General features: G+C 50.3%; 1 protein-coding gene across 1 annotated transcript; it reads left to right on the top strand.

Moving 5' to 3' along the window:
- Window positions 1-5,109: 5,109 nt before the first annotated feature.
- On the top strand, window positions 5,110-15,126 carry LOC119947348 (butyrophilin subfamily 1 member A1-like). The gene is made up of 7 exons (XM_038768997.1): window positions 5,110-5,122; window positions 7,937-8,029; window positions 8,288-8,635; window positions 12,520-12,636; window positions 13,518-13,538; window positions 13,635-13,661; window positions 14,353-15,126. The coding sequence occupies exons 2-7, from the start codon at window positions 7,939-7,941 to the stop codon at window positions 15,033-15,035; spliced, it is 1,287 nt and encodes a 428-aa protein (XP_038624925.1). The 5' UTR covers window positions 5,110-5,122; window positions 7,937-7,938; the 3' UTR covers window positions 15,036-15,126.
- The last annotated feature ends 524 nt before the right edge of the window (window positions 15,127-15,650 follow it).

Below are 15,650 nucleotides of genomic sequence, written 5' to 3'. Positions count from 1 at the left end.
TGATTACATTGTACCTACTCCAGCATGGTACAATTCTTGTCACTTAGTAAGCCCTTAAATATTACCATTATTACTGTTATTGTTATTATTATTATTATTCTCCACCTGGAGGGGCATGAGTACAGAAGGATCCAGCTGGAATGTATGTCAATTCATTCATTCATTCAATCAATCGTATTTATTGAGAGCTTCCTGTGTGCAGAGCACTGTACTAAGCACTTGGGAAGTGCAAGTCAGCAACATATAGAGACAGTCCCTACCCAACAAGGGGCTCACAATCTAGAAGGGGGAGACAGCCAACAAAACAAAACATGTAGACAGGTGTCAAAATAGTCAGAACAAGTACAATTATAGCTATATACACATCATTAACAAAATAAATAGAATAGTAAATATGCACAAGTAAAATAAATAGAGTAATAAATCTGTATAAATATATACAAGTGCTTTGGGGAGGGGAAGGAGGTAAGGCAGGGGGATGGGGAGGAGGAGAGGAAAAAGGGGGCTCAATCTGGGAAGGCCTCCTGGAGGAGGTGAAATCTCAGTAGGGCTTTAAAGGGAGGAAGAGAGCTAGCTTGGCATATGTACGGAAGGAGGGCATTCCAGGCCAGGGGAAGGACATAGGCTGGGGGTCGACGGCGAGACAGGCGAGAATGAGACACAGTGAGGAGGTCAGCTGCAGAGGAGGGGAGGGTGCAGGCTGGGCTGTAGAAGGAGAGAAGGGAGGTGAGGTAGGAGGGGGCGAGGTGATGGAAAGCCTTGAAGCTGGGAGTGAGAAGTTTTTGCTTGATTCATAAGTTGACAGGCAGCCACTGGAAATTTTTGAGGAGGCGAGTAACATGCCCAGAGTGTTTCTGTACAAAGATAATCTGGGCAGCAGAGTGAAGTATAGACTGAAGTGGGGAGAGACAGGAGGATGGGAGATCAGAGAGGAGGCTGATGCAGTAATCCAGTCGGTATAGGATGTGAGATTGAATCAATCAATCAATCAATTGTATTTATTGAGCACTTACTGTGTGAAGAGCACTGTACTAAGTGCTTGGGAAGTACAAGTTGGCAACATATAGAGATGGTCTCTACCCAACAGTGGGCTCACAGTCTAGAAGGGGGAGACAGAGAACAAAACAAAACATATTAACAAAATAAAATAAATAGAATAGATATGTACAAGTAAAATAAATAGAGTAATGAATACATACAAATACGTACATATATACAGGTGCTGTGGGGAAGGGAAGGAGGTAAGGTAGGGGGGATGGAGAGGGGGAGGAGGGGAAGAGGAAGGAGAGGGCTCAGTCTGGGAAGGCCTCCTGGAGGAGGTGAGCTCTCAGTAGGGCCTTGAAGGGAGGAATAGAGCTAGCTTGGCTAATGATGGGAAGGAGGGCATTCCAGGCCAGGGGGATGACGTGGCCTGGGGGTCGACGGCGGTACAGGCAATAACGAGGCACGGCGAGGAGATGAGTGGCAGAGGAGTGGAGGGTGAGGGCTGGGCTGTAGAAGGAGAGAAGGGAGGTGAGGTAGGAGGGGGCGAGGTGATGGAGAGCCTTGAAGCCAAGGGTGAGGAGTTTCTGCCTGATGCGCAGGTTGATTGGTAGCCACTGGAGATTTTTGAGGAGGGGAGTAACATACCCAGAGCGTTTCTGTACAAAGACAATCCAGGCAGCGGCGTGAAGTATGGATTGAAGTGGGGAGAGACAAGAGGATGGGAGATCGGAGAGGAGGCTGATACAGTAGTCCAGACAGGATAGGATGAGAGCTTGAACAAACAGGGTAGTGGTTTGGATGGTGAGGAAAGGGCGGATCTTGGCAATGTTGTGGAGCACAGACCGGCAGGTTTTGGTGACAGCTTGGATGTGAGGGGTGAATGAGAGCATGGAGTCGAGGATGACACCAAGATTGTAGGCTTGTGAGACGGGAAGGATGGTACTGCCATCTACATTGATGGGAAAGTCAGGGAGAGGGCAGGGTTTGGGAGGGAAGACAAGGAGTTCAGTCTTGGACATGTTGAGTTTTAGGTGGCGGGCAAACATCCAGATGGAGATGTCCTGAAGGCAGGAGGAGATGCGAGCCTGGAGAGGGGGGGAGAGAGCAGGGGCAGAGATGTAGATTTGGGTGTCATCAGCGTAGACATGATAGTTGAAGCCGTGGGAGCGAATGAGTTCACCAAGGGAGTGAGTGTAGATAGAGAACAGAAAGGGACCAACAACTGACCCTTGAGGAACCCCTACAGTAAGGGGATGGGATGGGGAGGAGGAGCCTGCAAAGGATACTGAGAATGAATGGCTGGAGAGATAAGAGGAGAACCAGGAGAGAATGGAGTCTGTGAAGCCAAGGTTGTATAGTGTGTTGAGGAGAAGGGGGTGATTCACAGTGTCGAAGGCAGCTGAGAGGTCGAGGAGGATTAGGATAGAGTAGGATGGAAAGTGATCAGTTGAAGATGACAGTCAAGGAGGGAAGGTGGGAGGGGGTGAGTGTTTTAAAAAGGTATGAAGGGATAGGATCAGAAGAACATGTGGAGGGGGGCTGCCACTTGTCTGCTTTGCAATCTTGGGGAAGCCACTTAACTTCTCTGTGCCTCAGTTTCCTCAACTGTGAAATGGGAATTAGTCTGTGAGCTCTATATGGGATAGGGGCTGTTTCCAACATAGTAACCTTAAAACTCACTTGTGCTGGACAGCAGCGGCATGGGAGTGAGCTGAGGGTGGAGACTCAGGTTTACTGTACGGAAGGAGGCAATGGTAAACTGCTTCTGCATTTATAACAAGAAAACTATGGATACACTAGCAGAGCAATTGCAGATGGAGGTGGGGCATTCTGGGAGAGATATGTACATGGTGTCACTTTGGGTCGGACACGACTCGACAGCATAAGACAACAACAACCATCTAGTAGCTACCATGGCACTTACTATAGTGTCTGGTACATAGTAAGTGCTTAACAAATACTATTAAAAATGCTAGTGTGTCAATTAAATGGTTGTTTCTTGTGCTACTTTTCTTGTTGGGTTTAGCAATGATTACCGGGAATTATTATTTAATGATTAGCTACTAATTGTTTACAAATCTTCATCTATTAGTCATTTATTGCTACATTTTTGGAGAGGTCTCATATTATTTTAAATTATCTCTGGTTTTCCCTGTTTTAGTAAATCCCTGTTCTTCAAGCACCCAAGCTCCAGTAGAGAGCCCACTTGTTAACAGCCTCTTCAGATGCTAGAGCCACACACAACTGGAGGCAGTGTGGTCTAGTCGACAGAGCACGGCCCTGGGATTCAGGCAACCCTAGTTCTAGTCTCAGCTCTGTCACTGGCCCACTGTGTGTCTTCAGATGAGTCATTTTACCACTCTACCTCAGTTTCCTCATCTGCAAAATGGGAATAAATCATCCCTATCTCTCTTTCTACCTCCTAGGGATGTAGTAAGAACAACATGAGAAGCAGTAATAGTAATAATAATAATAATAATGATGGTATTTGTTAAGCACTTGCTAGGTGCAAAGCACTGTTCTAAGCGCTGGGGGATACAAGGGGATGAGGTCACACGTGGGGCTCACAGTCTTAATCCCCATTTTACAGATAAGGTAACTGAGGCACAGAGAAGTTAAGTGGCTTGCCCAAGCACACAGCTGACAAGTGGCAGAGCTGGGATTCAAACCAATGACCTCTGAGTCCCAAGCCCGTGCCCTTTCCACTGAGCCACGCTGCAGTACAGCCTAGGGGAAAGAGCATAGCCCTGGGTGTCGGAGGATTTGGGTTCCAACTCCAGCTTTGCCACTTACCTGCTGTGTGATATTGGGCAAGTCACTTAACTACTCTTGCTTCAGTTTCCTTTTCCGTAAAATGAGGGTGAAGAATCTATTTTCCCCTCCCACCAAGACTGAACTCCATTAGGAGTAAGGACTGTGTCCAGCAGCCTGATTATTCGCTATTTACCCCAGGGCTTAGTACAGTAAGTGACATGTAGTAAGAACATAACAAATTTCACAATTCCTATGATTGAGATTCATGATGTAAAAGTGCTTTAAAAATGGAAATGCAATACAAATTCAATGTATTACTATTATTCCAACCCAGAATCTCAGATGGAGAAATTCATGAGAATGTATTGTAAGGATTCCTAAAGACAGAACCCAAAACTCCCTTATTCTTTTGCCATTGTTGTCGACAAACAGGGTTATCATATGGGTTCGTTTAGTTGATGAAGAGACAAGTGACTCTGAGAGAACGAGTCATAGATCAGAGCAGTAGGAAAGTGGCAAGCAGCCTGTTCACCCCGATGGGGTACGAGTGACTGCAACGCCCCGACCCACTGGTGTAAATTGGCGGCAGGGTTCGAGAACCCAAGGTAGTGACGCAGATAGGAAAAATGACTCGGAGACATGAGTTCAGATAGAGCAGTAAAGGAGGAAAGTAGCTACCTGCCCGTTCACCTCCCTAGAGGTACGAGTGACAAGCAGCCCCGATCCCATTCCCACTGTGTCTTTTATTGAGTTACAGCAAAGCGGGGGCGAGCAATTGGGAATTTCAGGAATCCAATTAGGACCGACAGGATGTTATAAATTCTCATTATTCTCTGTTTTTACTGTCTTGTGTAGGATGTTGTTATCTGCCCTATGACCTTGCACAGATAGGTGTTACTTGTCACTGGCCTTGAAGATATTCTGTTGTTGAACCTTGCATAAAATACAAAAAAGGAGTTCTCTCGGCCTGCACAAAATGGAGGGTTACTGTCAGCATGCACAAAATGGAGTCAGTCACATCAAGTTCGCTAGTGAACGACACCATCTCCTCCTCACCTCCCTTCCTCCAATCAATCAGTCGGTCAATTAAATTTATTGAACACTTACTGTGTGCAGAGCACTGTGCTAAGTGCCTTGGAGAGTACAATATGATAGACACATTCCCAGCTCACAAGGAGTTTATAGTCTAGAAGGGGAGGCAATGCCGGGTACTTTTGAGATGAAAAGAACAGATGGAAACAGTCTCTGGCCAGGATTGTGGTAGTGTTTGGCACCAAATGTGCATTTCCTTTTCTCAGAGAGTTTGTGGAGAGTCCTGAAGAGTTGGTGGAGTTCTGCCTGCACAAAGTGACTCTTCTCTGGAGGTCAAGGGGCACTAGAGCAGGCTGACATCCAAACTCAGCTCACAAACCACAATTCTAGTCATCAGTTTCCCTTTCACTCTTCTAACTTCCTCCTGTGAGTTCTGCCCAGTGACTGATGAGACATACAAATGCTGCCTTTCTATTGGAGGGTGGTGTCCATCAGTGTTAATACCTGGAACTGATTCTGCCAAAGGAGTTTCTGTTCCTGTTCCTGGTAGAGCCTGTGCACTACCAAACAATGGAGAATCTGTCCTGCTGCTGGGGCTGCTGGCTGTGATGGCCCACGGAGGAGTGGGGCTGTTGAGTCTGGGGGGACCCTGTCCTCGGGGCTGTAACTGAATTTTGGGGAAATTTTCTTGGAAACTGGAGGGGGAATAAGGGTATCCACAGGATGTAGAGGGTGATGTCGGGGGACGGGAGATGTCCTGAGGGCAGCCCCTCCCCTAGAACAGCTAGAGGTAGGGTTAGGGTGGGTGGGGGGTGACCAAAGGAAGGGAGCAGAGAGGAAAGCCCAAACACCCCAACTCTCTTAATCAATCAATCAATCTATCAGTCATGTTTATTGAGCAGGTCCCCCTCTTCCCCTCCCCAAGAGAACTCCTCATCCACCCTCATCCTGTGGCTGGAGAACCCGGAGGCAGAGAACCGAGGCTGACCTGCACCCAGCCCTCTCTTCCTCCCCCATCCTGGGGGGCTTTGGGGGTCAGGCAAGTGGCCTGGGGATATAGCGGGACAGCTGGGAAGGGAACAGACAGGAGGAGGGGGCTGTGGAGAGGGGCTAGAGTCCAGCATCCCCCTGCCCCTCTGTACCCACCTGCTGTTCTCAGAGGGGTAGTAGTGGGTTGGGGAAAGTAGAGCAGGGGGGAGCTGAGAGTAAAGAGGGGAGCTGAGAGTAAAGAGGGACTATCCACGGACTGCAGTGCCAACCCCCAGGCCCAAATGGCCTAGGAGCCCTGGAGGGAGCCATGGAGAAGCAGGTTGGGCAGAGTGGCAGAAAGGTCATGGGTGTGAAGTTGTATTGTTACCCACCAGCCTCTGGGGCACAGAGGAAAGGGAGGGGGGATTTGGCTGCCCAGAGGGGACCCATGAATGAGGGATCCTGATGAGATTGTTGCCCACATTGAAAGTCCAGAAAGGCACTGGGCAGAAAGACTCTAGAGCCTAGGGTTTATTGATCCTGACTGACATCATAGCCTCCCTTACCACAGGGGAACCTTCCCTGGGTCTCTATCAGGCATTGGGACAGTGCAGCCTAGTGGGAAGAGCCCTGGTCTGGGAGTCAGGAGACCTGGGGTCTAATCTCTGCTCTAACACTTGCCTGGTATGTTACCTTGGGGAAGTCACTTCTCTTCTCTGGGCCTCATTTTTCTCATTTGTAAAATGGGGATAAGATAGCTTATCTCCTTCCCCATTAGACACCTCACTATTTAGTGCAATGTACATAGTAAGTGCTTAACAAATAACACGGTTATTAATACTATTATTATCATTGTCATTATTATTATTGTTATTATTTTGGGGGCTCTCAGTGACTTTATGCAGGGTCTATGGCAGATAGTAGCATGTTTTTAGGCATGCTGGGCCCTCACCTTTCTTCCCTTTCCCTCCCCTAGCCCTTCCCCCCCGCAACAACCTGCCCCCATCACCTCATCTTTGCACGGCTTTACGGAAGGCAGGGAGGGGCAGGGATTGGAAATTAGATCTGGTTATCCCTTTGGCACCAAGACCATTCCGCCATCATTGCCTCATTCACTGACACCCCTTTGCCTCCAGAGCAGAGAGAAAGAAGCCCTACCCATGCCTGTTCTAGGATCTGGTACATGTTCTCTTGCTCCCTCCCTCCACCCCCCACACCCTGCCTAATACTCCTGGGGAGAAGGGGCAGAGAGGAGGTGGAAGGAGTTGAGAGAGCCAGGCCCCAACTCAAACATTCACGGAATAGGGATGGTGGTTGGTGCCTCTCCCCACTCCACAACCCGGCCTCCATCATCCAGGAAAATCCATGCACCCCTAGGGACTCTGGCTTCTCCCCTACTCCCTGCCCAGCTGGGGTCTGTCCTGGCTGCCAAGAACCCGGGAGGGACATGAGGGTCCTCAAAGTGGGGAACTAGTTCCCATCATGGGGTTCATACAGATCCGGTTGGGTCTGGGAGAGGATCTGGGGACTTGGTAGTCTCCTCCCACAGAAGTTTTTATTCCTCCCAATTACAGGGTGTGGTGGGGAGTCCAGAACAGAGTCCAGTCCGCACCCTATTCTACTTTCACTTCCACAGTGACTTGTCAGAGCACGGTGAAGTTGTAGCATTCTGCTAAGAACCAGTGCCCCGGGGACCACATGGGGCTGGGACCCTCTGCAGACCTTGGTCCACAACTCAACCCTAAGAGGCTCCCTCATCCCTGCCCTGACTCTGAAGATGCCAGATGGAGACAAAGGAAATGTCCCAAAGCTCCTGCTGACCCTTGACCTCCATGCTTAACCACCAACTCTCAGGTCAGCGTCCTGAAATCATGAATGTCCAGAAGATGCCAGCTGAGAGGCTGGAGCCCTGATCCTGAAACATGTATTGGACCAAAGAGTAGATCCATGTTGTCTCCCCGACTCAACTTTAAGGGTGTGGGTGTGGGTGTGTTTTGGGGATTGGCGTCTGAGCACCTGAGGGCAGAAATTTGGTTTAGGACAGTTGGTGGCATATGAGATAGAATGCTGACCCTGTACCGAAGTCAGATACAGGAGTCTTCCACTGCTGTGTGGCCTGTGTTCCTGCCCCTGCCAGGCTCTCTGATGGTGATGAACAGGTATTGACTGAGTCATCATTGTCTCTCTATGATCCCAGTGATGAAGAAGATGGAGGATTTCCCAGAATCCTTCATATCCAGATACCTCGTCCTCCTCGGCCTCTTTCTCCAGTTGCTCACATTGGGCTCAGGTAGGAGTTTCTTCTCCATTTCACTGCTCCTAAAGGGTTGTTTCAGAATAAGAACAAAATCCCTTGTGTGTCCCCAGTCTGAATGTGTCTCATCAGAGATAAGAGCCAAGGGGACTGTGTGTCTGCTGTCAGCTCAGGTTGCCTCAGGGGTCTTCAGAAGGTGAACAAGGGGTGGCTCTGCCCTTCTCCTTTGGGACATTGTTCGCCCCCTCAACTGAGACCCCAGAACCAGCTCCTCTCTGTCTCCCTTTGTTACAGCTCAGTTTTTCACAATTGGACCTGATGAGCCTGTCCTGGCCCTGGAGGGGGAAGTCGCTGAGTTACCCTGTCACCTGGACCCCAAGATGTCCGCTGAGCTCATGGATATAAAGTTGTTCCGATCCCAAGTTTCTAAAGTTGTCCACTTGTATGCCAATGGAGAGGATCAGTTTGGAGATCAGATGGAAGAGTATCGAGGGAGGACTGAGTTGGTGAAAGATGCTGTGGATTATGGGAGTGTGGCTGTGAGACTCCACAATGTCAGAGTCTCTGACGAGGGAAAGTTTTACTGCTCCTTTGAAGATAGCCAAGGGTATGATGAAGCTCAGCTGGAGCTGCAGGTGGTTGGTGAGTGGCTGCTTTTTTGTTGCGACCAATGGGCCATGTTACTCTCCCAGTCTCAGGCAGCCTCACAGACTGTCCTGCCCCTAACCAGAATTTCCTTCGGCTCCAGGAATCTACAGAATCCACTCCTTCTCTACAGAGTCCCATCCTGCTGCCCCCAACCCCCTGCTGGCCCTCAGGCAGTGCTGCCCGGTACAGCAATTCCATGGAACATTTTCCATGGGTTGGTCTCTCGTGGATCTGTTTCTGCACTGGATTCCTCTGATTCCCAGTAGCTTGGGGCTAAGATGGGGCTCAGGGCAGGACACCCCCCTCTCACCAGGTGGCATTTTCCCCAGAGACATTCATGTTTTCTAATGTTGGGCTCTCTCCTGACCCAGAAGCTCTGCAAGTTCAGTGGGGGATTGGCTTCTGGTGGTACCAGCCCAATCTGGTCGGGTTGGGGGCAAAGCCCCATCTGGGTCCAGTTATGCTCCATCACTGTGGGGACCAGACTGGGGTCACGTGGGGTCCGGGAGGGTTGGGTGGAGGTAGAGTGTGATGAGGCCAGGGTGGGTTGGGGCAGGGTCTTGGGGGACAAAAGGAATTATAGTAGAAATATTAATAATAATAATTGTTCTTTTTTGTTATGTGCCTACTAAAGTGCCAAGCACTTTACCAACCCCTGTTATAGACAGAGTATAAGCAGGTCAGAAACAATTCTTGTCCCACGTGGTCTCAGACTCTATGGAGGAGGAGGGGCTTTAAGGCTCTCAATCAGCTTTCCCTTCCCTATCCAGCCTTGCTAATCCCCCTCTACAACCTAACCCAACCACTTCACTTTTCCAGTGCTCACTTACTCACTGTACCTTGATCTTAATTCACTGGCCGCTGCCTCCTTTCTTACTTTCTCCCTCTTGCTTGGAACTCCCTACCCATTCATATTCATTCATTCAATCATATTTATTGAGCGCTTACTGTGTGCAGAGCACTGTACTAAGCACTTATCCCACATATCCCTCATATCCCACAGACCACCACTCTGCCAATCTTCAAAGCCTTACTAAATTTATATCTTCTCCAAGATTTGCCTTTCCTTTGGCATTGCCTATGCACTTGGGTCTGTACTCTTGAAGCACTCTGATACTCACCCCAATCCCCTGCCCATATCGCCTACCAGACTGTGAGCCCACTGTTGGGTAGGGACCGTCTCTATATGTTGCCAACTTGTACTTCCCAAGCGCTTAGTACAGTGCTCTGCACACAGTAAGTGCTCAATAAATACGATTGAATGAATGAATTTATTTGAGTGTCTGCTTCTCCCTCTAGATTGTAAGCTCATTGAGGGCAGGGATCATGCTTACCAACTGCATTGTATCATATTCTCCCAGCCCTTAGTCTGGTCCTTTGTGCATAGTTAGCACTCAATTTATGATCTCCCATCCTCCTGTCCCTCCCCACTTCAGTCTATACTTCACTCTGCTTCCCAGATTATCTTTCTAAAGAAACACTTTGGGCATGTCAACCCTCTCCTCAAAAGTCTCCAGTGGTTGCCTATCAACCTTCGCATGAAGCAAAAACTCCTCACTATGGGATTCAAAGCTCTCCATCACCTTACCCCCTCCTACCTCACCTCCCTTCTGTCCTTCTACAGCCCAGCCCGCAAAATCTGCTCCTCTGTCGCTAACTTCCCCACTGTGCCTCGTTCTCGCCTGTCCTGCTGTCAACCCCTGGCCCATGTCCTACCTCTGCCCTGTAATGCCCTCCCTCCTCACATCCGCCAAACTAGCTCTCTTTCGCCCTTCAAAGCCCTACTGAGAGCTCACCTCCTCCAGGAGGCCTTCCCAGACAGAGTCCCCCCCTTTCCTTTGCTCCTCTTCCCCTCTCCATCACTCCTACTCCCTCCTTCTTCTCTACCCCCTTCCCCGCCCTACAGCACTTGTATAAATTTGTACATATTTATTATTTTATTAATGATGTGTATATATTTATAATTCTATTTATCTATTTTGATGCTATTGATGCTTGTCTACTTGTTTTGTTTTGTTGTCTAACTCCTCCTTCTAGACTATGAGCCCATTGTTGGGCTATTGGCCCATTGATTGTCTCTATCTGTTGCCGAATTGTACTTTCCAAGCGCTTAGTACAGTGCTCTGCACACAGTAAGTGCTCAATAAATATGATTGAATGAATGAATTAAATAATTAATAAAATTGATCAAGTGAGATGAGGTAACTGAGGCACATAGAACTTAAGAGACTTTCCCAAGGTCATGTAACAGGCATGTACTTCCCAAGCGCTTAGTACAGTGCTCTGCACACAGTAAGTGCTCAATAAATACGATTGAATGAATGAATGAATGAATAGGAGGAAGCAGCATGGTTTAGTTGAAAAAGCATGGGCCTAGGAATCAGGAAGACCTAGGTTCTAATCCCGGCTTTGCCACTTGTCTGCTGTGTGACTTTGGGCAAGTCACTTAACTTCTCAGTGCTTGAGTTACCTCATCTGTAAAATGAGGAGTAAGACTGTGAGCCCAATGTGGGACAGGGACTGTGTCCTACTTGATTATCTTGTGCTTATACCACTGCTTAGTACAGTGCCTGGCACATAGTAAGTGCTTCACAAATACTATGAAAAAAGTAAAAGTGACAAAGTTAGAATTTGAACACAGGTCCTCTGACTCCCAAGCCCATGTTCTTTCCACTAGGCCGTGCTTCTTCACTGTGGGTTTTTAGCAAACAGCTGTAGACATCACTCCATTCTGTCATGTATGCACACATACATAACAAGTTGCAGTTGTGAAGGGCACACAGGCATGAATGGGGGCACAGATCAGAGAAGAAGAAAATGGAGGTGTGGAGTGAGTTTGGGAGGGAATTTGGAGTTTAGTTCAAGGTAGAAATGGACTCAGGGCCCTCCTCCCCCTTTGCCCTTCTCACCACAGTGAGGAAACCTGTGTGTTGCACTGCTGCCCCTCCCCTGGCTCCTTCCCAGAGATAACCACTGGCAGGGTGGACACTGGGAGCAGGAGCCCAAGGGGAAGCAGCATTTTCCTGGTTCCAAGGGAATCCTGTGCTGGAGGAAATGGTCAAAGCTTGAGAAAAGGGAGAAGGGGAGTGAGTCCTCACAGTGAGGACTCAGTGTTCTCCCTGGGAAATCATTCATTCATTCACTCAATCAATCATATGGCTCAGTGGAAAGAGCCCGGGCTTTGGAGTCAGAGGTCATGGGTTCAAATCCAGGCTCCGCCGATTGTCAGCTGTGTGACTTTGGGAAAGTCACTTAACTTCTCTGTGCCTCAGTTACCTCATCTGTAAAATGGGGATTAAGACTGTGAGCCCCCCGGGGGCCAACCTGATCACCTTGTAACCTCCCCAGTGCTTACAACAGTGCTTTGCACATAGTAAGTGCTTAATAAATGCCGTTATTATTATTATTATTGAATGTCTACTATGTGCAGAGAACTGCAATAAGCGCTTGGAAAGTACAATTCAGCATAAAGAGAGACAATCCCTGCCCATGATGGGCTTACAATCAAGAGGCTGGGAGACAGACATCAAAACAAGTAAACAGGCATCAAAACAAGTAAATAGGCAGAGGCCCCTTCTCCTCCCAGACCGAACTGTCCCCTCACCCCAGCCCAGCCTGGCCAGTTAAATATTTTGCCCTTTGTCCTTCCCCATGGTGACTCTGTACCCCCAAAACACTGGGCTCCCAGTTCCCCACCCCTCATGCCATGCAGAAAGGAGTCCTGGAGCCCCTGCCCCTGTATTTGGCTCTCAGTGTGGCTTGGAGCAGAGATGCAGCTAGAGTCGTTCTTGTGGAGCTCTCAATACCCCAGAGGAAAGTTAATGGCTGGAATTGTCTCATGTTTCCCTCTGAAGGTATTTTTGTGAATTCTATTTCAGCTCCCCTCTTCCCGACGGCTTTATCCTTGATGGTGGCCCTGGGTGTGACTCTCCCTGTGCTGGGACTGCTCATCGCTGGAGGTCTTTATCTCATCTGGAAACACCCCAAGGACAAAGGTAAAGGAACGAATGTTCTTGTGACACCCGATTACTACAGGGAAAGGCAGGAAGACAGCATGGGATTGGAGGGCAGATAGACAGGTCAGAGTTCTGAGCTCCCAGCTGGCTGGTGGTGGGGAGAGCAGCCCACAGTCCCAACTCCCAACCAAAGACTCCCAACCTGACATCCTGTTTCTCCCAGAGAAGAAACCGACTGACCCTGTGACAGTAACAACTGCCATTGACAGGGGTGGGGAGACAATAAGGAGTAGAGAACCCATCCTCAACTCCCCCATTCAGACTGAAGCCCACCTCTTCCAATCCATTTCCTGCCCCAGCCCCGTTCGGCCGTCCAGATCCCCAGTGCAGCCACAATCCCAGAGAAGTCTTGAGATTTGAGCCCTGGGAGATGCTGACAACAGTGAATGGATGGGGGTGTGTTTGTGTGTGTGCCTGTGTGAGTGTGTATGTCTGTGTGAGTGTGTTTGTGTATCTGTATCCTGAGTGTAGTGCCTGGGCCAGGGAGACAACTTCATTGTAATTTATTTATATTAATGGCTGTCTCCCCTTCTAGGCTGTAAGAGCTCCTCGTGGGCAGGGAACTCTGTTGTATTGTACTCCCTGAATTGCTTAGTACAGTGCTCTGCACACAGAAAGCACTCAGTAAATATCATTAATTGCTTGATTGATTGATGATAACCAACTGGCTCTTCCCGGAGATTTCAGGGACAATGGTCACCATTCCAGATCCATTCCCTTGGCAGTTGGGATTCTGTCCATGGGTTCGTTCCCTCCTTTATGTACCAGAAATAAGACTCCTCTGACCCCATCACATCCCCTCCCAACCCACCCCAGTTCTCCCCTTCTGAAGTGTTCCTGACATTTCTTTTTCTTTTCAGGGAAACTCCAGATTGAGCTCAGTAAGTTCCGTGTTTCATTTCTGTCGGTTTTCCCATGTTGGGGTTTGTATCTGCTCCGCCAGCCCGGTGACGTCTCCCCTCTCTGTTCTCTTGCAGGGTGGAGCAGGAGCCAGTTACACATGGGTAAGTGGCCCTGACATTCTCTGAGGTCTTAGGTCCCTCCCACCCCTGGGGCTCCTGCCCCTTCCCGACTCACTCCATCCCTGAGAGCCAGAACCAGGGCTGTTGCCAGAGCCCTCTGCTTTCTCCTCCTCCTCTTCAGTCAGTCAATGGCAAGTATTGAGGGCTTACTGTGTGCAGAGCACTGTACTAAGCGCTTGGGGGAGAACAACATAACAATAAACAGACACAATCCCTGACCACAACGAGTTTACAGTCTAAGGGGGGAGACAGACATTAATAGAAATAAATAAATTATATATGAATGAAATAAATCCCTCCTTCTCTGCCTCCCGCTCCTCCTCCCTGCTGCTTCCAGGGCACCGGGAGCCTCCTGGAATGTATGGACTAGAGTAGGGGGGACACAAAACGGGAGGTGAAGGCCGAGGCCGGAATGGGGGCTCCCCAAGAGAGCTCGGGGGAGGCCGGGTCCGGAGCCGTGGGGGCGGAGCGCGGCGCGATGCCGTCACCATCCGTGTCCCGTCCGGGGGGAGGGGGGTTGTGTCCGCCTCCGGCCCCCGGGGGGGCTCCTCGGTGCCCGCCGCCGCCTCCGGGCAGCCCTCCCGGTGTCCGCGGCGGGGCCGCTCCCGGGCTCCGCCCCTCCCGCTCCTCTGCCCCGCGGCCCCCAACGCTCACACACACGCTCTGTCCGCAGCCAACGTCACTTTCCATCCAGACACGGCGCATCCCGTACTCGTCCTGTCCGAGGATCGGAAACAGGTGACACGGGGAGGCACGTGGCAGGACCTGCCCGACAACCCGGGCAGATTCAGTTATTGTGGCTGTGTGCTGGGCCGCCAGCGCTTCACTTCCGGGAGACATTGCTGGGAGGTGGAGGTGGGAGATGCGGTTGCCTGGCGACTGGGGGTTTGCAGGGAAAATGTGAGGAGAAAAGGGGCGATCTCCGAGTCACCTGCAGATGGATTCTGGGCTGTGATGAAAGATGAAGATGGATACTGGACGCTCACTTCTCCCCGCACCCGTCTCCGCCTGAGCACAGTGCCCTCCCGGGTGGTGGTCTACCTGGACTACGAGGCTGGAGACATCTCCTTCTACAGTGGCACTGACGGATCCCACATCAACACTTTCCCCCGCGCCGACTTCGCTGGGACCCTCCAACCTTTCTTCCGCGTCTTCCGCTTTGGTGATTCCCTGACCATCTGCCCCGTGCCCGGTGGGGCTGGGGAAAACGCTGTCCCTGCCTCCGCTCAGGAGACTCCGGTGAGCCCCCCAGGAGTGGGACCAGCCTCAGCCACTGGAGATGGGGATCCCCTCCCTGGAGCCGATGCCCCATTGCTCCCCGCCCAGCCCAGCCCCGGGGTCCCTCCTGCCCCTTAGGGAGCCACCCAGCCCCTGCCCTTTTCCCCCCTGCAGCTGTCACCTCCCAGGTTTCAACTGCCTGTGTCCCCCCTCCTCCTCTGCTGCTTCTTCGGGGCAGGCCCAGCCTAGGAGGCGTCTCTGCTACTGCTCCTGGGGGAAGGTCCCCGCTGGGGACAGGGCTGGGGGGCAGCAAAGCAGCTGCTGCAGCTGCTGCAGCTCTGGGCCATCAGTGGGGTTTCACGAGTACCACTGACCCTCCTGCTCCTGACTCCTCCACTGGACCCTGAACTCAGAGGGCAGAGGGGCCACCCGCCTCCACGGCCCAGTTGTCATAGACTCCAGATTCTCCTGGTTTATGGCAATTACTTTTGAACATTTGTCTGGGACTGGGTTCTGTTCCTGGCTAAGGAGCTGGCTAATGTGGTTACATGCCTCACCTTGAATTCACCAGAATAATAACAATTATGGTATTAACCTCTTACTATGTGCTGGGCACTGTACTAAGCCTTGCCATGTATACAAGCAAACTGGGTTGGACACAGTTCCTGTCCCACATGGGACTCACACCCTTGAGAAGCAGCAGAGTGTAGTGAGTACAGCATGGGCCTAAGAGTCAGAAGGTCATGGATTCTC

Source organism: Tachyglossus aculeatus, chromosome Y4 (genome assembly GCF_015852505.1).
Source record: "Tachyglossus aculeatus isolate mTacAcu1 chromosome Y4, mTacAcu1.pri, whole genome shotgun sequence".
Classification (NCBI taxonomy): Eukaryota; Metazoa; Chordata; class Mammalia; order Monotremata; family Tachyglossidae; genus Tachyglossus; species Tachyglossus aculeatus.
Note: the sequence above shows the minus strand (reverse complement) of the source record. Positions and strands in the feature narration are given on the sequence as shown.

Excerpts from the sequence above, each read along its gene's own strand:
- LOC119947348 (XM_038768997.1), top strand. The coding sequence starts at position 7,939 with ATGAAGAAGATGGAGGATTTCCCAGAATCCTTCATATCCAGATACCTC. Across the intron at positions 12,637-13,517 it reads GAAACACCCCAAGGACAAAG|GGAAACTCCAGATTGAGCTC; the intron begins GTAAAGGAACGA and ends TTTTCTTTTCAG. Across the intron at positions 13,662-14,352 it reads CAGGAGCCAGTTACACATGG|CCAACGTCACTTTCCATCCA; the intron begins GTAAGTGGCCCT and ends CTCTGTCCGCAG.